Source organism: Cololabis saira, chromosome 5 (genome assembly GCF_033807715.1).
Source record: "Cololabis saira isolate AMF1-May2022 chromosome 5, fColSai1.1, whole genome shotgun sequence".
NCBI classification, from domain to species: domain Eukaryota; kingdom Metazoa; phylum Chordata; class Actinopteri; order Beloniformes; family Belonidae; genus Cololabis; species Cololabis saira.
In genome coordinates this window covers 12,275,386-12,300,087 of record NC_084591.1, presented here as the reverse complement: position 1 = coordinate 12,300,087, position 24,702 = coordinate 12,275,386, and the positions used below count along the sequence as shown (strand labels likewise).

Here is a 24,702-nt window from a genome sequence, read left to right as displayed (position 1 = left end):
TCAGACAAGTTCTCCTGGCAACCACCAAACCCACACCCGTCCATCACATTGCCAGATGGAGAAGCACGGTTCATCTCTCCAGAGAACGCGTCTCCACTGCTCTAGAGTCCAATGGCGGCGTGCTTTACACCACTGCATCCGGCGCTTTGGATTGCACTTGGCGATGTGTGGCTTGGATGCTGCTCGGCCATGGAAACCCATTCATGAAGCTATGCACACTGTTCTTGAGCTAATCTTAAGGCCTCATGAACTTTGGAGGTTTGTAGCAATTGATTGCAGAAAGTTGGCGACCTCTTCACACTATTCACCTCAGCATCCGCTGACCCCGCTCGGTCAGTTTACGTACCACTTGGTGGCCGAGTTGCTGTCGTTTCCAAACGCTTCCATGTTCTTATTATACAGCTGACTGGGATATTTAGGATAAAGGACATGTCAGGACTGGATTTGTTCCACAGGCTATCACAGTTCACGCTGGAATTCACAGAGCTCCTGAGAGCGACCCATTCTTTCACAATAGGGCTGTTCGATTAATCGATTTTAAATCGTAATCGCGATTATGTAATTAGAACGATGTTAAAACGTGAAACTCGTAAAATCGATTTTTCACTTTTTTTTAATTTTTTTTTTTACCTTGTCTGCACACATATTAATGATTGATACCATATTAATGATTGATGGAAATACCTCTCAAATACCTGCGACAAGTGCCCCATGGGAGAGGCTCTTTAGTGTAGGAGGGGGCGTTGTAACATGCCACGGGCATCCCTCAAGCCAGATGCGGTAGACCGGCTCGTGTTCCTTGCAAAAAACTTGCAAATGTGAATAGCAAATGTAATGACTGACATTACACACCTCTACCTCCTTCATGGGTTGCATTATTATTTAGCATGCAAAGACCCAGTTTAGTTTAATTAGAAAATGTCTTGTTTTATTTAATTGGAAATATAACTTACTGTATGTTTGCAAGTGCTGATTTGCAGATTTTTTTTTTTTCAGAGATAAAACTTTATATTTTATTATATTTTTGAAAACCTTTTTTCAACTTATTTTACAGAGTTTTGCACTTTATTAATTCATTTTTGGTTTAATAAGAGCAAATTTTGCACTTAAAGCCCAATGGGGCAAATGTTCAATAAAAAAACAGCATATTTGAAATCATTTCTTTGCCTTTTGTCAATTCACAAAATAATCGTAATCGAAAATCGGATTTTGAGAGAAAAAAATCGAGATTTTATTTTTGGGCAAAATCGAACAGCCCTATTTCACAAATTCATTGTAAAAACAGTCTGCATGCCTTGGTGATTGATTTGATATACCTGTAGCCATGGAAGTGATTGGAACACCTGATTCAGATTATTGGGATGAGTGAGCGAATACTTTTGACAACTTTACTGGTTTTCTGGTTCTCTGTGACTGTAAATAGCTTTTTGAAAGTTTTTGGCGCTCTGACGTCGACGTAAGACGCTGAGTCAGCCAGTAGCCAATAAACTGGCAATGATTTGACTCGTTTCAGAACTGCAACGGCAAAAAGAAAAAGAGCAACGGAGAACATTGGTTTAAAAAAAGAGACTGTTTTAGGTATGATGGTGAGAAAAGAAAAGCGTCTCCTTGAGAGATGATTACAGATTATAGATTTTAAGCTCTTGGTCACAGATTCTTGGTTTTTGGTTCTCAGATATTTTGATTGATGCCCAATACATTTGATAGATTACTTATTTTTATGTTCATGCTGAAGAAAGTAATGATGGAAGAGAATGGAGCAAATAATAATTGTTTAACTAATTTCTAAGAAAGTAAAGACGCCTTGTTTCAAGTAAATTAGAAGACTATTTTGCTAGTTTAAATAATTCTAGTGAAGAGTATTTTTCTTAGGCCAATGGCGAGGATAAACATTGAGGTTTCAGAAGGATAAATAATTCATCCTTCAAAAATATGTCTCAGTACTGTATTTTTTGTATTTTCAATTGTTATGAATAATAGTCCCCCAAAACATTCATTTAAATGTGAGAGTTGGAAATAAGAATAGAAAACACATTGTATATACACCAAAAGGGAGTTTTAATGGTCACATAGTAGAAATGAGGAGTCTCGGGTTGTTTCGGTAGGAGTGGGATTTTTACATCCCTTTCACAAGACCTTCATGTTAAAGTAAGCTTTTTTTTGTCTTCAAAAACTTTATACAGTGGTAGGGCTGGGCGATATGGACCAAAAGTCATATCTCGATATTTTCTAGCTAAATGGCGATACTCGATATATATCTCGATATTTTTTCTGTGCCTTAATTGGGGCATTATAGCATAGCATCTCTGTTAGCTTCATTTTTTCTGAGGCAAACCCTTAAAAAAACAGTCAGTTTTAATACAAAGCCTCGTGCCAAATGTCACACAGGTTCCTTTATTAACAGAGGTCTGCACAATATCAAAATGTATAAAACAAATGAAATAAAAATAAACTGCCTGCATATATAGAATAAAAATGCTTCTTGAATAAAATAAAACAAATATCCCTTTCCTGCATAACAATTAAATTAAAATACACTGTGCAATTAATACAATGTAGACAGTAACAGGCAGACTTTTCCACTGAGGTTGACAGTTGTGCAAATAACAAAACATTTGTGCAAATCTCAAATAAAACATTCAAGTCAATTTGTCACAAAATAAGCTATATCAAAATCATTAAAAAAAAAAAGTAAAAAAAATTAAATAATTTTTTTTAAATCGATATAAACGATATTGTCTCGTACCATATCGTGTTTGAAAATATATCGATATATATTAAAATCTCGATATATCGCCCAGCCCTATACAGTGGATTTAAGTTTTAAAACCCACTGAATAAAGGAAATGTTAAATAGACTCTGGCTGGGATGGTTGATTATACATTTTCAGTAATATTCATAAGTCTTTGCCGACCTTCAGTATTTTTGGCTAGTTTATACGACACATGTCCTGTCAGGTACGGATCCCTTCCCTCAGTTTCTGTTCTTCACCGTAGAGTTTGGACCATCTGTGAGGAGTTAGGAAAGCTGAGGGCCGGCAGGCAGTTGTACTGTCTATAGCAAACTCTGAATTGATTTATCTGCATAATAACACACCTCAGATCCCTGATGTCTGCCTTGAATCAGTTATGAAGGTTCCCAGAAGCCCTCACCGCCTGCTACGGGAGGAGCACAATCTCTTTTTCAGCGGTTATTCCCTCCGTGAGAGTGTTTTATTAGGTTTTCCTGGGACAGAAATTCCTTTTTTTTGTTGTTTTTCTAAACCGTCCTGGTTTCTGGGGAGATCTGATGTTGCCTCCGAGGTATCTCCACAGAAATCTGTTCCAGTTTAACATCTTAATTTGCTTCAATCTGATGGACACGACTTAATAAGTTTAAAAGTGCAGCAGAATGATTGTACAAACATTCAATTCAATGTAGTAATACTTTATTAATCCTCAAAGTAGACATTAGACTGCGTTTGAATGTCTGAGGAAGTCTCAGAAGAGGTTACTTTAAGTCAAATCTGCATTCGGTTTAACAATGATGGTATTTTGTGAAGTAAGATATAGAACCTGGTACTAAACGATTTAATCCTGCTTGGTGTCATCACCTTTACAGCCTCGCTGAATTGGCTCTGAAGGCTACAGACGTAATCCTCACCCCATTAGCAGCTAGTCGTAGCACCTCCTTCTGAGCCACAACTGGCATTCCCTCGCCGCCCTCGTCGCTCAGGGACTCGCCAGCTCCTCCTCAGCATCAGCTGGAGATGATAACGAACTCCCTGATTATCCAGGACGGGGAAGGTGGCGGGTCCGGGTCGAGGGTGGGGGGTGGATCTGCTATTAGACGGGGATTGTGGGATGTAATCTCCCATGTTTGAGGCTTGTTAGAGCAACAGAGTCTTGGCATTTGGGTGGAGAGCCGCAGTTAAGCCGCGTTACCCTCCACGAAGCTAGTTCTGAGCTAACAATAGCAGATGCTCCAGATATAGAAATCACAGCCCTGAGAAGTCATGGAAATTATGAAAAGTATGCATGTTGGACTCTTTCCCCCAAGCCATTTATTCTACGAATCCATGTGCATTAATGAATGATCTGCTAGGGCTTATCCAGCTATCTCGCATTTCCTTTTAATTGTGTGTCTCATTCTACGACTCTGGCGCTCTCCTTTAACAGCAATGGCTGTATCTTATTTGAACATCGTGACTCAGCATTTAATTAGATGTGTGCTCTCCTGCAGATTTTAAGGCCCCGTTTACACGGGGCAAAAACCGAGGCGTTTTCATGCGTTTTGGCCGTTCGTTTACACCAGGGGTCGGCAACCCAAAATGTTGAAAGAGCCATATTGGACCAAAAACACAAAAAACAAATATGTCTGGAGGCGCAAAAAATGAAAAGTCTTGTATAAGCCTTAGAATGAAGACAAATGGCGAATGGCGAAATGTTGAGAAAAAAGTCGAAATGTCGAGAAAAAAGTCGAAATGGCGAAAAAAAGTCAAAATGTCGAGAAAAAAGACAAAATTTTGAGAAAAAAGTCAAAATGTCGAGATTAATGTTGAAGTACAATTTTGAGAAAAAAGTCAAAATGTTGAGAAAAAAGTCGAAATGTGGATAAAAAAGTTGAAATGTCGAGATTAAAAAGGAAAGGACAAAGGAAAAAAAGAGAAAAAAAGGAAGAAAAGAAGAAAAAAGAAAAAAAACAAGAAAAAAGGAAAAACCGAGAAAAGAGAGAAAATAAAGAGGAAAAAAAACAAGAAAAAAAGGAAAAAAAAGGTCAAACATTTTTGAAAAAGCTCCAGGAGCTACTAGGGCGGCGCTAAAGAGCTGCATGCGGCTCTAGAGCCGCGGGTTGCTGATCCCTGGTTTACACGAAAACGAAGCTCAAAGCCCCCAAAAACGATCATTTCTGAAAACTCCGGCCAAAGTGGAGATTTTCAAAAACTCAGTTTTCACGTTTGCGTCTAAACAGAGAAAACGGAGGAAAACAGAGATTTACGTCACATTATGCAACAGAAACGTCACCAGTAGCGTCATGAGTGCGACCTGTGTTTACAATTTGTTTGGCCACCGTCAATATTTTCTTTTATTTTACCTGTTTTAAATTCTCTCAGACTCTCGTTCCGTCTTGGAAGTAAAGCCTGAATTATGGTCCCGCGTTAAATCGACGCAGAGCCTACGGCGTAGGGTACGCGGCGATGCGCGCCGTACGGTGTGCGTCGCCGCGTACCCTACGGCGTAAGCTCTGCGTTGGTGTAACGCAGAACCATAAATCAGGCTTAACTGGAAGTTACACGTGTCATTTGTTGATGTTTTTTTCCAGGATTCTGATTGGCTGGCATGGCGTTAACAGCGTTTTCATGCGAGTCCGTGTAAACGAGGATATTTTTTAAAACGGAGAGGGGAAAATATCCGTTTTTGTAAATACCCGGCTACGTGTAAACGTGGCCTTAGTTTCAGCTACCACAGACTACATTGAAATATCGACCGACGTTCCCTGCTGTGCTCTTCAGGTGCAGTGGGGGATCCAGGTTGCACTTGATGGCCCGAAGTATAGACCAGTGTTTCCCAGTCCTGGTCCTCGGGACCAACCTGATTGTAACTAATAGTCCTCATTAGATTATCAAGGTCTGGACAACTCTGTTGATGACGCAGCCTTGAGGACCAGGATTGGGAAACACTGGTATAAACGGTTAGTTAAAGATGCAATGCCAGCGAGATGATCGTCGTTCATGTGACCTTCATGATACTATAGATGCACCTACAAAGTAGAACCTCAGATTAGCCATTTCTTAACACATTATATCATGTCCAAGTAAAACTAACAACACTCATTCTGTAGTCAAACCTTGTTTACCTTGAATAACCTGGACAATGCGGAGAAGTCATGTAAGGTCCTACCACGGCATTTCAATCAGATTCAGCTCTGAACGTTAACCAGATCATTGCAACACATTGATTCTTTTCTATTTCTGTCTCGTGAGCCCATTTTAACCAAGTTTTAGCTGTTAGCCAGATGGCCTCTGGACTACTGTGATGTACAGAGGAGTAGTGTTGTTTCTGTCAGCCTGTTTCAATTTTAGTTTGTCTTTGGGTCAAGCTATCATTTTAGTTTTTATTAGTTTTAGTCACGTTCATTCTCCTTTTAGTCGTGTCAAGTTTCAGTTGACTAAAAGTCTGTGCATTTTAGTCAGAATTGTCCAGGACCATTTTAGTCTAGTTTTAGTCAAAGATTGTATTTAGCCAAACCCATTTTACAATTTTACAAACAAGGTTATCTTTTTATTATATTAATGTTAACTTATAGACTCAAGAATACATTCATTCCAGATACAGAAGACTCTAATTTGAGTTTACAACATATTTATTTTTCCGCATTTCTCCCCGTCTTTTTCTTTTTCAACGACACATTGAGTTTTCTTTTCCACGTCTATGTAGGAAAGTGTATCCAAAGATGGATCTTCTTCTTCTCCCAGCCCCAGAGCAGATCCCCGCGTGGCCGACCATCGGCCCCTTTCTCTATGTAACTTTGTTTTTAATGTACGTGAACCTAGAGCTCTGCGTTAACGGCATCAGCCTCTAACTCTGCAGCTGCATCTTCTGGATCTGATTCCCCGCTGCAGCGACTGGGATTGTGGACTAACGTCACCCAGCAGCAGAACTAAACCAGAGGAAACTACTGAAAACATGGACATTAAGGATCTTTGGTAGAACATTTTGACTCGTTTTGGTCAACGAAAATGCAGACACATTTTTTTTTTCCAACAATATATATTTATTTATTTCAAAACAAATAATAAATAAATAAAAGTACATACACACTGTATAACCCATGGGACTCAAAGCATCTGCCCCAAACTGTGCAGAACCATCCCCTCAATTCACAACCAAATCGTGACAACAAAACAACAAATACCGTAATACAAATAATAAATATGAATACCTAACGAAAGACAGGAATTCAATACGTAATGAAATAATTATACATTGCTTGAGTAAGTGAAATATATAGCAATAAAGTAGTTAATAAAATTTAAGAAAAAAAAGGAGAATGGGGAGAGTAGAAATAAAACCAATCATACACTTCTCATACAAGTTTACACTGCACATAAATTGACAACAATCACTCAACACAAGACAGTAAACCTTTTTGAAGCTACAGAGGGTTACTCATGGATCATCCCCAGGTGTTTCCACCAAACCAGACAAGTCTTTATTGGAAAGAAAGTTTTTAAAAGGGCCCCAGATGTTATCAAAGACAGATTGCTTACCCCATGCAGACACATTTTAGCAGAGTTTTTATTTTGTAATCTACATTTTAGTCTCGTTTTTATTTGTCGACGATATTGCATTATATATTTAATTATCGTTATCGTCACATGACCAGCATTTTCGTTGCGTCTCGTCTCGTTTTCCTCAGGTGATAAAGGTTCGTTGACGACGATATTTAGTCATAATTTTCGTTGACGAAAGCAACTTTACCCACCACTCACTTCCAGTGTGTTTGTGTCCGTAGTTGGAGATGGAGAAGCTGCAGCTCCAGAGTCTGGAGCAGGAGCACCGCAAGCTGTCGGCGCAGCTGAAGGACGAGCGCGAGAAGAACAAGCACATCGTGATGATGTTGGTGCGCGAGTGCAAGCAGCTGGCCACGCGCGTGGTGGAGGAGTCGCAGCGCTTCGAGGAGCTGCAGGCCCGGCTGGACGAGGAGGCCCGCACCTCGGGCCGCCTGCAGGAGGAGCTCGGCGTCGAGCGCCAGCACGGCCAGCAGATGGAGGCCAAGATGGAGAAGCAGCTGTCGGAGTTCGACACGGAGCGTGAGCAGCTGCGCGCCAGGCTGGGCCGCGAGGAGACGGAGAGCCAGAGTCTGCGGCGGCAGGTGGAGCAGCTCAGGACTGAAGGGGCTGATGGGAAGGACGGCGCCGGGGCGGCGCCGGCGCCGGAGCCTCCTAAAGCTCTGGCCTCCGTCTCGGTGGCCACGGAGCCCGTCAGCTCGCGAACAGCGTCCTCCCAGACGGAGCCCCCTCCCACCGAGGCCGAGGGTCTGAAGAAGTCCCCCCTCACGATACCCGTCAAACCGACGCCCGCCAACTACGTGGGCCTGAGTCTGCCGAAGACCAGCGGCCGGGGGATCGTCCACAGCAGCTCCGGGGGCCTGCAGACGGAGAACGGCTCGGAGCCCCCCCACGGCGTGCCCAGCGGGGTCAGCCCCCGCGTCCAGGCGGCCCGCTACAAGTTCCAGGACCAGGACCAAAACGGCACGGCGTCCCAGAGCCCCCCGGCGCGCGACCTCTCCCCCACCAACCGGGACAACTTTGCGGCCAAGCAGCAGGCGCGCCACACGGTGACGCAGGTGCTGTCGCGCTTCACCAGCCCCCCCGCGGGGGGCGCCGGGCCGCTGCGCGCCGGCCTGCCCCACTCCGCCTCCGAGGGGGGCTCGTTTCCCGGCCGCCTCGGCCACCCCATCGGCCTCAAGTCGCCCACGGTGGCCCGGATCGACCGGGGGAACCCCCCGCCCATACCGCCCAAAAAACCCGGGCTTAGCCAGACCCCCTCGCCCCCCCACCCGCCCATCAAGGTGGGGGGGGACAGCAGCCGCCCCCCCGGGGCCGGCCTGAAACCAGCCCAGCTGCCGCCCAAACCCGCGCTGGACCTGGTCCCGGCCCTGACAGCCTCTCAGGTGGGTGCCAGCCCCCCCCCCGGCCGGGGCCCCCAGCGGCCGCCAGCAGCAGCATGTGCACCGTGCCCCCCCGTCATCAGCTCCCCCTCCACCTCCTCCATTAGCGCTCCATCCACCCGTAGCCCCTCTTCCTCCGCAGGCAGCCCCCTGGCAACAGCATCAGGTAACGGGCCCCCGTCCCTCCGGTTCTCTCCGCTGCCTCTTTCCTTCGAGTCTTTCCGAGGCGCCAGCGTAGCGCAGGACAGCAGAGCTTAGCGGCGCGGTTTCACCTGACCAGATCTGACGCTGCTCGCTGCCTCCTCTCACGACTCATCTCTCTTCCTCTTCCCCCGTAATCTGTCCTCGGTCTGGGCACCGCCCCCCCACACACTGGCCGTCTCTCAATGTGTTTGCACTCAATGTTGCCATGAAACATCGTCAGTCCGCATCTCGCCACGTAGATCTACGCTAACCAGACGCCAGAGAAGTTTTAACGTCGAAATACAGTAATCCCTGGGTGTAATCCACGGGTGAAAAGTGAAATCTGTACCGTAAAGTAGTACCGTATTTTCCACACCATAAGGCGCATCGTATTATATGTCGCACCTTCAATTAATTATCAATTTTAAAACTTACTTCATATATATGGCGCACTGCATTATAAGGCGCGTGGAATACACAGTATTACCGTACTATGGTGGCTGGGCTGGAGTTACGGGGTCAGCGACAAACAGAATACGTTGATTTGCACGTTGGCATTAGAACTGGATGATTGAATTGGTTGATTCACCATCAATCGTGGAACCAACCAAAAAATCAACCTTTTTGACCATAATTCAAAATTGATTTAACATCTTTTGCTATCTGGGTTGTTTTGGACCTGCGTTTATTAATTGTTATATAATTGTGTGTCTCAATTCAACATTCGACCTGTCTTCCATCCAGCCAACCAGCGCCGTTGTCAGGTACAGTCCGATACAACTCTTTTTGCATCACTAGTTTAATCTCCCGCGACTCTTGCTGGTGTCTTGTGAAGTATCCAAGCTAATAGAAAAGAGAGAGCAAAAAGAAGAAGTTAGCCAGGAGCTACGAGCTCACCTCTTTTCCTCCTTTTTTTTGCCTCTCTCTTTAAAAAACGATCGGCTTCGTAACTCAGTAATGTCCCTCAAAAATTAAATCAATAGTCACACACTTTTCAATTCGTTGAAGGTTATTTGTTTGTGTTTAGTTCGGCTACAGAAAAACAACGTTTGACCTTTTATTGGCCTTTATTTGGGATGTTTAATATAGAAAATATTTAGCTACACCCGGTGGATAATTGGGACTCGGCCATTATTAGAAGTTTTACAGTATATGAATTTTGAATTTGGACTCAATTGTAAAGAATAAGATCATAATGATGCCAAACAAACACAGTCGCCTAAATAAAAAGTTATAGTTGCAAACACTTTACCCGGAAGTGTCCGTTAAGAGCGTTTTTTCACGTTTTCAACTTCTGCGTCGGCCGTCTAGCTGAGCTGCTACGTCGTCAGAAACGCAGCCGATCCGTTAAAGAAAAAACATTTGCACAAGTCGTAGATGCAAACTACCAAGCATACTCGTCCAAACGTTGGCGTGCTTGTTGTTGAGGAACGGCCATTGTCCCGTGAGCCATGTCGGCAGCAGACATGGAGGAGAACTTCAGGGCAAACTGAAGGTCAGCGTGAACGGAGGCGGCCCAGAGGCTCCTGGTGCTCCTGTGTGTTCAGACCGGTTTGTTGGCCTTCCTGCCAGTAACGCCTGTCCTCTCTGAAGCTGATGCCAGAGGCTGCTTTCTCCTTCCCTTCCCTTCTACATGACATGCCATCATCGCCTTTCCACTTCCTGCACGCCTTCCCGTTTCATCCTTGTGATTGACAGCTCTGTATGTGACTCACCTGTTTTGATAGAGATGTTAACATTTACTTGATGGCCGTTGTGGTGCAATATTGAGTATGAGTCTTGTTGAGGATAATTCCAGTTTGTCATTTCAGTAGTTTCGGCCATTATTTGTAAATCTGTTGTTTCAGCAATCTGACAGAATTATTAAAAAAAAAGGCCTAAAAACGAGACTCCAGCTGAAAAAAACTGGAAGTATCCTTCAGTGTTCTTGTGAAATGTAATCCACTACGCTTGGATTTCTGCATGTTGATGTTACCTGTTCTAAACTTGTGTAGCTGCCTCTTCATATAACTTACAGGACGAAAATACCCCGAATGCCACAAATAATACGAAGAATGTTGCAGCCACACTGGAAAAACTGAGCACACGGTCAGGTTAAAAGGGACATTCAAGACTCGAGTCAACCCTAAAACTGTCTTAGGTTGGAGTGTAAACCTGCATCAGGGACCAAAATGATGTGATTAGATGCAGTTTTGAGCGAGAATTGAATATATGTTTGCAGCAAAACGGCAATTAAATACTTTAAATCTGATCCCAAACACCTCTTGGAGTTGATACCAGACGATGTCGGAGCATCTAAAGCGGAGCCCCCCCCACCTTGTCTCTCATGGACGAGACAGTAATATTTTCAAAATATAATAAGCAAAATAACTGCAAAAACAAATGTCACATGATCACATTTTTTTTATCTGTTAGCAGAAGCTAAAGTGCCACCGAGAATGATTCCTGCCGAAAACAACTTGTCTTTTTTTTGTTCCATCCGCCATAGAAAGATTCCTTTCGTGATTAGACTTTTTTATGTAATAAAAATATGTAATTTAGTGTGAAACAGTGTCCTGTTTTATCCAAATGTTATTTTTAATTCAGTATTTTCAACACATTTGGATAATATGCTGTCCAACATCAATAAACAGGTTGGCCTTTTTATTTTGTATAATTCTATATTTTTATTTTGCTTTGCAAAACTGTGTTTAATGAACTATATTATTACAGATTTTTTTATATTTATTTTATACATTAAGGTTTTTATTAATCGAACAACAGAAAAATAATCGTTAGAATAATCGTCCAATTACGCCTTAGATTAGTTGACTAATTGATAAAATAATCGCCTGATTAATTGTTTTAAAAATAATCGTTTACCCCCAGCACTACTGCAGAAACAAACCTCTTTATATGCTTTCTGTACATATACAAAGTATAAAATGGCATCTGCAGGGACCCTGTCATCTCAAGACCAGTCTGTCCCCCTATAGGCCGACCGTTTACGACGCTGTCCGTGATCGACTCGTTTGGTCTGCTGCTCCCTCATCCTTCTCCTATTTCTTTTCTTTTGTCATCACTTTCTTTGAGTCTCTTACTTTCCTCAGATTCATCAGACTTGATGTGTGACGTGACTCGTTAAGCGAGTCCAAAGTCACTTTGGGAGTTTTTGATGATCACAGGGACGGGAGATGGAAAGACTTACACGACACTGATATTTTAACATAAAAAAATCGCAATTTCATTGCAAACATATATTTAGTTCTCGCTCCAAACTTCTTTGATTCATTTTGTCTCGGGCTCTAACAAAGGTTTACCCTCCTCATCCTCTAATAAGAGACGCAGGGTTGAATTAACCCCCGAATGCTCCTTTGACGTCACCTTTTACCCGCTTTGGCAGAAGCTGCAGTTTTTCTATAATCCTCCGTATCTCTGTTCCTGTCAGCCAGAAGGTCAGCACTGAAACTGCTTCCTTCGTCTCTTTCTGACCCTCTTCTCCTTTTTAACCCATACACTGCGGAAACTGACACAAATGCACCTAAAATGCAGCCGCGGAGTCTAAACATTTGAAAAAGTAGTTGTAGAATAGTTGTCTTTAGTTTTAGAGCTGTTTTCCTGTCTTTACCTCATCCCTGTGTTTGTTTGTTAGCCTTAGCTGCTTACATCAATGTTTCATTATTTCATCAATATCCAACTAAAGATGTTTTTTGTTTGTTTTTTTTCCTGTCCTATATGTGGGTACTTTGGGAAACGCTATCAAAAGATGTTTATCTTTTCATTAGAACATTAATCTGATGCAATCTCACCTGGTTTAATTCATGTTAGCCTACAATGCTAATTATTATTATTATTATTATTAGGGCCCGAGCACTTGCAGTGCGAAGGCCCTATTGTATTTGCAGGAATTATTCTTTTTCTTCTTCTTCTTATTGTTCTGACAAAAGGAAGGCCTTTTTGCCCCCCTAAACGTGCCCAAAAAGTCACCAAATTTTGCACGCAAGCCAGGCCTGGCGAAAAATTTTATATTTAATGGTTTGCATTATTGGGCGTGGCAAAATGGCTCAACAGCGCCCCCTTGAAAACTTTGTGCCTCAAGCCCCACGATACGGTTTGACGTACATGCACAAAAATCGGTACACACCTGTATCATGGCCCAACTTAAAGAAAAGTCTCTTGGGGTCATGCCCGAAACCGAACAGGATGTCGGCCATTTTGAATTAGTCGTGTCATTTTGGCGAAATTTATGCCATTCCTTCGGCAGTTAATACGGCCCGAACCGTAACGTGCACCCAAGTGTGTTATACATCAAAATGTGCGTCTCCTTCCTCCGACACCACGCATTACTTTTCTCTTTCAAAAGCGTTACCGTAGCGACGCTAGACGCCAAAAAGCGCGCCCACCGTTCATCTGATTGGTTCAGACAGAAAAAACTTTGCGCCTCAAGCCCCATAATATGGTTTGACGTACATGAACGAAAATCGGTACACACCTGTATCATGTCGCAACTTAAAGAAAAGTCTCTTGGCGCCATGGCCGAAACCGAACAGAATGTCGGCCATTTTGAACATTCTGAATTAATCGCGTAATTTTGGAGCAATATATGCCATTCCTTCGAGAATTAATACGGCCCGAACCGTAACGTGCACCCAGGTGTGTTATACATCAAAATGTGCGTCTCCATCCTGCGACTACCCGCATTACTTTTCTCTTTCAAAAGTGTTACCGTGGCGACGCTAGATGCCATAAGGCGCGCTCCCCTTCATCTGATTGGTCCATATTTGATAGTTCCCCAAAAGGCACCAAATTTTGCAAGCAAGGCAGGCCTGGTGATAAATTTGATATTTCATGGTTTGTATTCATGGGCGTGGCAAAATGGCTCAACAGCGCCCCCCCGAAAACTTTGTGCCTCGAGCCCCACAATACGGTTTGACGTACATGCACGAAAATCGGTACACACCTGTATCATGTCGCAACTTAAGGAAAAGTTTCCTGGCACCATGGCCGAAACCGAACAGGAAGTCAGCCATTTTGAATAAATTGTGTCATTTTGGCGAAATTTATGCCATTCCCTCGGCAGTTAATTCAGCCCGAACCGTAACGTGCACCCAGGTGTGTTATACATCAAAATGTGCGTCTACATCCTGCGACACCAAGCATTACTTTTCTCTTTCAAAAGTGTTACCGTGGCGACGCTGGACACCAAAAGGCGCGCCCCCCCTTCATGTGATTGGTCCATATTTGATAGTTCTCCAAAAGTCACCAAATTTTGCATGCAAGCCAGACTTGGCGATAAATTTTATATATTTCATGGTTTGCATAAATGGGCGTGGCCTAACGGCTCAACAGCGCGCCCTAGAATACTTTTCTCTGCCATAACTTTTGAATGGTTTGACATAGAGAGTCGTGGGTGGTGTCATCAGATTCTTTATGCAGCCCTTGACCTTCATTGGCCTGAATTAGCCCCGCCCCTTCTTCTGATTGGTTGTCCCTTTTTTCTGCTATAACTTTTGAATGGTTTGACATAGGAAGTCGTGGGTAGTGTCATGGGACTCTGTAATGAGTCCTTAAGCTTCGTTAGCCTTAATTAGCCCCGCCCCTTCTTCTGATTGGTTGTCCCGATTTTCTGCTATAACTTTGGAATGGTTTGACATAGAGAGTCGTGGGTGGTGTCATTTCTGATATGCTTATGGGGGGCGGTGGCCGTGAGTGCGAGGGCCCGTTCATTGCTGCTTGCAGCTTTAATTATTATTATTATTGCTCTGAGATCAAAATAATCGTAAGTAGCAGAAGTGACCACATTTGGCCCCCTTATTATACATAAATTTGTCTTTTATATTACAAATATGGACGTGAAGTGTAGCTATGGAGACCAGAACGGCTTTTTTAACCCGACATGTTTACTTCTTCTGGGAAGTTTTATGGTGAAGCTCAGCGGAGACTGACTCAGTCCTGGAGCCAGCACCTAGTGGCCAGCAGAGGAACTGCAGCTTTTCTCCGGGTCGTTAATAATAACCGGTTTCAGCTTGCTCTTCTTAGTGTGCCTATTTTCAAATCAGTCCCGTAGTTTTGTGCCACCTTTCTTCCAAAGTACAACAAATGAGGCGGGATGTGAAGACTGGTAGCGCTGCCTTAAACACGTAAACAGAGGCACTAAAACATGATTTGTCCCCTTTAAGCTTCCCAGAAGAAACTCTCTCTTATGTGGAAACTTAAGATTTTGTTCTCGAGCGGCAATGAGCCTTTAGAGAATCTAGTGGATTTTCAAAATAAAAGACTTGTGCCCCGACGTTAACCCGCGGAGGCTGCGGGTAAACGATCCAGGTGGTTTTAGAAAAGATCCAAACCGAGTTCGAGGAAAGAAAAGGTTTGTTTTAGGAGTTGAAAGTTTATTTTTACACTAATCGTACTTTTTAGTGATGCACCGAATGTTCGGTAACCGAAATTGTCCGGCCGGAAATAGCAAAAAATCACTTTCCGTGTTCGGTGGAATAAGTGGGGAAAAAAAACGAACAATTAATAACGGCGTGTGATGACGCAATCACACAGCGTGGAGTGAGGGCCGTGCGGTGTTAGGCAGCAAACATGTCAGATCATTTCTTGGATGTGGGAAAAAGCAGAAGACACAAGAAATGATCCAGGCTGAGTTGGATTTGGGAAAGCTGCTTGGTGATGGAGACGGTCACGGGACGCACAGCAGAGAAAAGGGCCCGAACTACCGATGTGGTGGAGAACCCTCACTGTCTGATATGTTTGACGAAATCCTCCAAGAAAATAACCCAGATTTTTACAATTATTATACAAGGCTTCAAATTGCGGAGATCAGTCCCGCCCCACCGCGACCCGATTAACTGGATTTGAACGGGAAAATGAAAATGAAAAAGGATTATGAGAAAAAATACAATAATTACAGTAAGACAGATTGTGACTGGCGGGTATTTCACTGCACATTTATTTGATTTATGCAATGGTGAAAAAATTGGCAAAATAAATGAAAAACTGCAAAGAACCATTGTTTGGTATTATTCGGTTTTCGGCCAAGTGTTTATTATTATTATTTTCGGTTTCGGTTTCGGCCACACATTTTAATTTTGGTGCATCACTAATACTTTTAATATGTATAAAAGCAGTAAGTTGTGCAATTTCACAGATATGTTTTGCTTCCCGTCCTCCTTCTCTCACCCTGGTTTCCCAACGCTCAGCACTTCTAGTCACTTCCTGTTCCCTGCGGTCCCCCCGGTCTAACCTGTGCTGGTCCTACCCCCCCCTCCATCCCCCCTGCAGGCTGGTGTCCCTCCGTAGCCTCCTCTCTCAGCGGCGGTGGGCCTGCTGCCCTGGACAGCGGCCACCCCCTGCTCCTCCAAGCTGCCTCCCAGGGAAATGTCACTTTATTGTCAATGCTGCTTAACCAACCAGACTCGACCATCACCACCATCACCACCACCACCACCACCTCGTCCACCAACATCACCTCTACCACCGCCATGGAGAACAAACCCCACCACCTTGACCCAGACCACCACCGAACCTCTGCCTTGTTTGTTGCTGCTCAGAATGGACACACAGGTAAGTCAACGCTCACCTGGACGCTTTATCTGACTGGATGGAATATTAATTAGGTTTTAAAGAGTGCCTACAATTGTTAGTCATGAGCCAACTAACTATTTTTGTCAAAAATATGTGAATATCTTGTGTGATGAACAAAAACAGGTCTTTATGACCATCCCATCGTGACTATAATTCCTCGACGGTTTAAGATATCTAGAAAATTCAAAAACTCGTCGGAGCTTAAAGGCAAAGAGTCTTTACTACAATAGAGGAAATTACGTCACAGATGCGACTTCATAGCGGGTTATGCCCACTGAGTGGCAGAAAGTGTAGACTTTCAGTTTGAGCAACTCGAAAACATCTAAAATGGGAAAGAGCTGTTGTGCGATCGACTGTACTCATAGATTTAGCAAGAAATTGGAGTTATTGTTTTGCAGACAAGCTTAAAGGGGACCTATTATGAAAAACAGGTTTTTTCTTGCTTTAACATATATAAAGTGGTCTCCCCTCAGCCTGCCAACTCAGAGAAGGAGGAAACAACCAAATTCTGCAGTGTCTGTACAGCTTAGCTTCTGCCATTTTCTCGTAGCGGTGTATCGCGTCATTCAGGCAGCCAATCAGCACAGAGCCTCATTATCATAGCCCCGCCCACTCAGAATCCTGCATAGATAATGAGGTTAGAGAATGGGAAGATAAAGACATGGCTCAGAGGTTGAATTTCTAATTTATTTAGCAAAAACAATCAAAAGCTTGTTTTTAAGACATTCAAGGCCTGTTTAAAATAGGTATTAGATACCATAATAGGTTCCCTTTAAAGGAGCATGAGGCTCCTTTTAAGAAATGAGACTCTCTAGCGCCACCCTTCGCCACGACGGTCGTTGGGGGTACTGCAGCCAACAGTGAAGCCGGCACGGGAGAACAGGGAGAACGCGCATGCAGCGTCATGTGACGTCACATCCGCAGGACAGCGCGGGAAATTCCGGCCCGGAATTGCAGCACATTTTGCAGCACACAGCCTGTTCAAGGCAACGGAGAGATACACTAGAGGGCTCATTCTTTTTGGTTTGGAACGCTTCATCTGACATTATTACTAGAAAACTTAAAACATATACAAATTCTTTTCATAAATCCTGCCTCAATCCTGCCTCATGCTCCTTTAAGAGAGTCAAATGGGTCGCTGCAATTCGCAGAAACAACTGGATTCCAGGCACCGAAACGTGGATTTGTGGTTCCCATTTTGTATCAGGTAATGTTGGATTTTTGGGTAGCTAACGTTAAACGGTCAAATCATAAAGTTCGGTGTCCTCATCACTTTAATTTCTACAATAAATCCTGCCTTGAAGTAGGACCAAGCGTCAAGACTTTTGTATGCCTTCAAGCTTTGCTTCATGTATTTCCCCGGCGTAGAAATTAAGTAAATATAATTATCAGGAAACTGGATTCGTGGCCAAATATTAATGTCCATGGACCACTGGTTCTTGGGGTAACTGTACGGGTCACTGTCAAGTCCAATTTAAGCCGATAATCGGCTGTTATCCCGTCTTCTCCACTAGTTGCAGCTGTTTTTGCCACTCGGTGTGAGTAAGGGGTCGTGGTCCAGTGGGGAAGTGACGTCAATGCAGACCCTCTATTACTTTATTACAAAGCTCCGCCCCCCGAGTCCAGAGGCCAAGCAGTTGATTGGTCACTTCATCCATCCGCTTAGAGGGGTTCTGAAATGGTCAGGGGTAAACATTCGGCGGGCTAATTGTACCAGCTCGTCTTATCTTTAAATTGAAAATCATTAAAACATCAATTTAGATCATTTGAAGTTTAAAATTGTAATTGATATCAATAATTTCCCAGTTAAAGCAGCATTTAGCCATTATACACCCTAGACCAGTGATTCTCAACCGGGGGTCCGCGGACCCCTAGTGGTCCGTGGTGTAATTGCAATGGGTCCGTGATAAAATATATAATTTTTAAAAAGATCCTCTGACATTTATAGAAATAGATTATTATTTTACTCGAATGTGACCGATACCTTTATCTACCTGAACTACAGAGGTTAACATGACGCTTTTTTACTCTTTACTAGTGTAATTCGTTGTATTTTAATTAGAAATCTTGCACCCCTTTGCATTGTTGAAGTTATTGGATGACACTGTTCATACAAACGTAACACGATCTGCATCTTTTTCAAATTAAAAGCCACCAGTTTCAGTGGGCATACGCCAGGGGTGTCCAAAGTGGGTCCTCGAGGGCCGCAGTCCTGGATGTTTTAGTTGTTTCCCTGCATCAACACACCTGATTCTAATTAACGGTCGTCACCAGCTTGTCATCAAAGTCTGGATAGTTCTGTTGATGACCAAGCTCCTTGTGTCACGGTTTGATAAAAAAGGGACACATCTAAAACATGCAGGACACCAGCCCTCGAGAACCGACTTTGGACACCCGTGGCCTACGCCCTACAGTTCTATAAAATGCTTTTATTGTGAAATATTTGCAGGAAGCTGTTGAGGGAATGCTCATTAACTTGCAAGGTTCGTGTTAGCGCGCGAAATTGAAATAAAGTAAAAACAACAAAAAACTAAGAAGAACACGATAAGAACAGTAACACAAAGAAGAAGAAAAGAAAATGATGATGGCTTGATTCAGAAAAAAAAAGGCTGCTTGTTCCAAACGTAGCAGACTCTGAACCACCGGAAAAGAAAAAGAAAACAGACGGCAAAGGAAGAATATGTCATGTTGGGATTTATAGCAACTTATTTTGGGAGTACTTGAACTTTGGGGGGGGGGGGGCATGTCCCTAATTATGCATGCATTTTTGGCTTTATATAACTTTACCTGAAAAGGTACGGATAAAAACCCCTCCCCCTAACAGCCGTCGTAACTATGGAGATTAAACTGTGTTTCTTTTTTTTTTTTTTTTATATTTTTATCCCGTTTTTTTTTCCCATTTTTACCACCCCGTGCTCCTACCTAGTCAGTCCTGGGCATTACCATCCTCTGCCAACCCCGGGAGGGCCCTGCACTGAGCTCAGGTCTCCTCCTTAACCTGAGGAGTGAGCAGGCCGCATCTTTTCACCAGACAGGGTGGGGTTTCTCCGGCCGGACGTAGCGCGTGGAAGGATCACGTTATTCCGGCCGGATCCTCCCCACCCCATCTGGCGCCCCGGTCGGCCAGAGGGGGCATGTGTAGCCCAGGACTGTGTGCATGTTTTTGTGAGGGTAGCTCACATTAGCTACCCAAGGGAACACGGGGAGAACATGCAAACTCCACAAAGAAAGATCCTTTCGCCAACCCCACCCATGGTGTGGGCACTGAAGTCATGGGAGAACTAACACGCACTTCAGCACCCACAGTGTCCCCCGGCGGGAATCGAACCCATAAACTGTGTTTCTAAGGGTCAATGACAAGTCGCCCCCTAGTGGTCATTTAAGGAACTGCACATCCTGGAGCTAGCTCTCCTTGTTTTGTTACAAAGGTCATCCAAAAATTGCTTACCCTGCCTTTAAGCAGAATGCTTTCGGTTAGAAACTTGGATTAACTGTATATTATGCAACTTGAACATAAACATTTGAATGCTTTTTACATTTTTATGGACTTTTAGATGATTAAAAACATTATTTTTTTAAAGAAGACGAGGATAACGGACGACAAACTGAAACATCATTAATTCTGTGATTTGTGTCTGATCCCATTACTCTTGGCTGCCCTTAAATGAGAATGTGAGTTAGTCATGTAGGAATCGTGACCTCAGAGGACGTGACACACACACACACACACACACACACACACACACACACACACACACACACACACACACACACACACACACACACACACACGTGTACAGAGTTTCAGTAACAACAGAATGTCAGCTGAGGATCACCGATCCATGAACGTGACTAATGCCTGAAGGCGTTGTCATGACGACACACAAACCCCGTCTCTCCACGCGTTAAAGGAGACATGTCTCCGTGTGGTCTGTGTTTATCATGAGGACGGCGTGAAACTGTCAGGCGACCAGGACGGAGGCCTGCCCCACTTCTGGTTCAGCGTTCGTCCCACTGGCTTTCACGTCGTCCTTAAAGGCGTCTTTCATCCTTCTTCTTCAAAAACTGGGAGAGGTTTTAATTAGTTCTTTTTTTCTTTCACTCTTCCACATCCCAGGATTAATGGCCTCTCCTCGACCTGGGGAGTGAAACTCTGATGACCTGTAATAGTCACAAAAATAGAGGCTCACCTTTTTATGGATATGTGAGATAGCTTCCGTTTTAAACCAGAAGAAACTACTTTATTATAACTTTATATATATATATATATATATATAATTGTATTTATTTTTTTTTTTTCACCTCTACTCGGCATCTTTTCAGTGGTTTAGCTCCCATAATTCCAAGTTTTACAGCATTTGTTTTCACCCAAAAACCCCGGAGGAGATGCGTAGGGCCGCTACCCTGCCGACAGTATCCATGGAAACGAGACAGAGTGGACTGGTCTGGGCCTCGTGCGCTTTATGTTGTCTGGACGCTTCAGTTTGTAAATATAAATATCCAGAACATTTCCTGAGAGTTTTCACCGAAGTTGATCTGGAGAATTTTAGAAACTGAAAACATTATTTCATTATAGAAGTATCTATCTATCCATTTATTCATCTATCTATCGATCTATCCGTCCATCCATCCATCCATCCATCCATCCATCCATCCATCTATCCATAATCCATACATCTATCAGTCTATCTATCTTTCCATCCATTTATCATCATCTATCCATCTATTTATCCCTCCATCTACTGTATTCATCCATCCCTCCATCCATCCACTCATTAATCACCATGGAAACTTGTGCAGCCCTCGCTGGCGTCCATGGTTCCACACCTCCGTCTACAGCGTACAGCTGCTGATCCATCCCTCCTCTCCTCTTCCTCTCGTTCTCTCCATCAGAATGTGTGAAGCTGCTGCTGTCGTCCGGATCGCCTGCTGACGTCTCGGATGAAAACGGATTCACGCCGCTACATCTGGCTGCCGCCCACGGCCACACGAGGTGCATCATCCAGACACTTCCTGTCTCTGTCGTTAAAGGAACTATTTCTGATCGCACGATTGATCCAAACATTGATTATATCAAAGTTGATCTCTTCAACCAGCTGCTTGGGTTGATAATCTGAATAAAACAGAGTTAATGTGATGAAGCAGAAACTTGCACATTTCCCAGCATGAGGTTGATTTGGAGGCTTTATGCCGCTTTTACTCTCGTCTCACGGTTCTGCTGATCAAATGTGCGTGATTACCGGGTGATGTGTGAAAGCGGATGTTTTCATTTCAATTTAATTCATTTCATTTATTTATTTAGCACAACTTTTTTTTTAAAACAGTGCATGGAGGGAACGAAGCCCAAAGGGCTTGTACAAAGTTCCCATCAACAACTTTGATGAAGTAACAAAGATAATGTACAACAAATTAAAAAAAAATTATGAACATAAACGTAAAAGAGAACATGGATACAAGGTCTGGATTACATTAAAGATAAAGATAAAGTTAAAGATAAATTGAAGGTTAAGACGGAATAAAATGTTTTTTTAATAACTTTCTGAAGGAGTTAAAAGATAAAGTTGACTTCAGCGACACATTCAAGTCATTCCAGAGTTTTGGATCTAAATGTAATATTAAATGGATGACCAGATGTTTGACAGAAGGGTAAATGAAGATTGCCTCTGTGTCTAGTTGGTTATGAATTAAAATCAGATGGAAAAAGTAAAAAACTGCTGGAAAGTGACAGGAAGATCTTGTTTTCTATTGATAAACTTATGCACAAACAAGCATGAGTGAAAAACATTTAAGTTTATGAATGGATAATAGTGAATATTTCATAAAAAGAGGTGCAGATGGTTCGTGTCTACCAGACTTAGATCGTCTTTCTTGGATTATCAGTAATTTGTTGAGAAAAATTGGATAAATTGCAGACCAGACAATATTGCAGTAATTCATATATGGAAATGGGAAACTATAATACAGAGTCAAGTGAGCAGAGGGATGGATCAAGGGACAAACCTTTTTCAGTACAACTTTTAACGTAGTTGTTACCTCCGCCGTCCTCCCTGCAGCTGTGTGGAGGCGCTGCTGGCGGCAGGAGCCGCCGTGGACTCGGCGGCGGCCGGCGGCCAGACCTCCCTCCTGCTGGCCTGCGAGGCGGGACGGCCAGACTCCGTCCGGACGCTGCTGAACGCCGGAGCCGATCGCTCGCTCGCCACGACGGTGAGTCTCCACGCCGTGGCGCCGGTTTCACGCCGTAATTATCTTCACTGATTAGATCCAGCAAACAGGCTTGAAATCGTGACAAATGTTAGCTGATTCGTGTCGTAGATTAATTGAATTGTGCAGGATTTCACTTCTGCTTTGGTGTGTCGACCGGGTTTCCACGGCAACAGCAGGAACTTTTGAATTGCCCTCCTTGTTCGATATTGATGCCGACTCTGCCAGTTTACTGGGCCGGTGATCGTACTTGAACGCCGTGCGGAAGGTGATTTAATCTGGGTTGAGAGCAGTTTTTCATTTTGTAAAATGTTTAAAAATGCAAACAAAGACTGAAAATACCATAATGTCATAATGTTTTTTATAAATCAGGCCTAAATCAGAATCAGAATCAGAATCAGAAAAGGGTTTATTGCCAAGTTTTCACACGAGGAATTTGTTTTGGGGATTGGTGCAACACAATACAAATATAAAAACAAATATATAAGAGATAAAATAAAATAAAATGTATAAACAATAAAAAGTATAAACAGTAAAATAAAATGTAGACCGGAAATGTACAAAATGAGGTTTTAAAGTGCCGGGTGAGTCTGTACAAAAGTGACTTAGGAACTTAGGATAGGTAAAAAGTATAGACAGAAATGTACAATGAGGTTTGTAAAGTGCCGGATATGAGTCTGTGCAAAAGTTACAGGATTGCTTGAGCATGAGAAATAATATTTCTATTTACTATCTAGCAACATATTTAACAGCTAATTTGCACTCTGTCATCAGCGTGTACCAAACCTGAATCCACTTGGAGTTTAAAGGTCAGTTTATGTAAGATGAAATTGTAATATACATATTTAAAATGATTTATAATGGACATAAACACGTGGCTTCTTTGATACCGAATTTTTTTTAAAAGCGCCAACAGAGAAATTTAAGGTACCGCGGAGAAATGCATTGATCGATTAAATGTGTCAATGATTTTTTTACAGTGTAAATTAAGAAAAAAAATGTTTCTTATTCATAGGAAAAGGGACGGAAATGTCCAAAATATGTATAAAGGCGTTTGTTCAATCAGCTGTATTTTCAGTAAAATAAAATTTTGAAACTTTGTCAGTTTCATAACTATTTAAAAGACAAATCCTTTTAATTTTTTATTTTTTTTTACCGAAATCCCTTTTTTTTTTTGGCGTCGTTTTAGTCTTGGTTCATCGTGAAATATTTCCCACTTTGAGGACCAAACGGGTAACGCTGATGTTCCATCCATCCGTTCAGGGTCACGAGGATCCGCCGGAGCTCAATCCAGCTCCCGTCAAGCGAAGGGCGAGGGTTCCCGCCCCAAACCGGTCTAATATTGATATAGAAAGTGATAAATTATTGGTGCAGCTGATCTAATCTGCCGTGTGGCACAACCCCTGAATGACGATGTTATTTATGTTTTCCACTTTACTTATGAATGGAGGTTTAAAACAGGAATTCGCTTCAGCTCCATCTTCAGCAGATGCGGTTAAAGCCAGACTTATAAAACTCTTACTCCAACTAAATAATTCAGCGTGACTGATGGACGAGCTTTAACTGAACCTGTGTGTAAGAGCTTGTCTTGACCTCTGTGCAGGACGGCTGCACGGTGCTGCACGCCGCCGTGCGCTCGGGACACGTCGGCCTGCTCCGTCTGCTCCTCCGCCACCCGGCCGGGGACGACACCGCCCCCCCCGGACCACCTGGACCACCGCCCTCCCTGGCCCTTCCTGCCGCCCTGCTGAACCAGGCCAACGCTGACGGCTGGACCGCTGCACACACGGCCGCCGCGCTCGGCCTGAAGGTGAGGAGGAAAACAACCCGAATGTTCGTCTGCTGACGGGACGCTCGGAGAATCTCAGATGCTGACGTTTTGAGTCATTTTAGGTAAAAGGAGGCTTGTGGGTGAATTTTGTAAGAGTCACTGGCCAGGCTGCAGGAAAGGCCTTAATTGATATGATGAAATGACTAAATATTGTCGTCAATGAACCTTTATCACCTGAGGAAAACGAGATGAGACGCAATGAAAATGCTGGTCATGTGACGATAACGATAATTAAATATATAATGCAATATCGTAGAGGAATAAAAAC

General features: G+C 43.2%; 1 protein-coding gene across 1 annotated transcript in view; it reads left to right on the top strand.

Moving 5' to 3' along the window:
- cttnbp2 (cortactin binding protein 2) overlaps window positions 1-24,702 on the top strand; it is a 132,918-nt gene that overhangs the window by 70,659 nt on the left and 37,557 nt on the right. Inside the window, exons 4-8 of the mRNA XM_061720931.1 lie at window positions 7,496-8,819; window positions 16,100-16,381; window positions 21,296-21,395; window positions 22,456-22,606; window positions 24,207-24,413. Coding sequence (XP_061576915.1) covers window positions 7,496-8,819; window positions 16,100-16,381; window positions 21,296-21,395; window positions 22,456-22,606; window positions 24,207-24,413 — 2,064 coding nt within the window. The remainder of the gene's footprint in view (window positions 1-7,495; window positions 8,820-16,099; window positions 16,382-21,295; window positions 21,396-22,455; window positions 22,607-24,206; window positions 24,414-24,702) is intronic.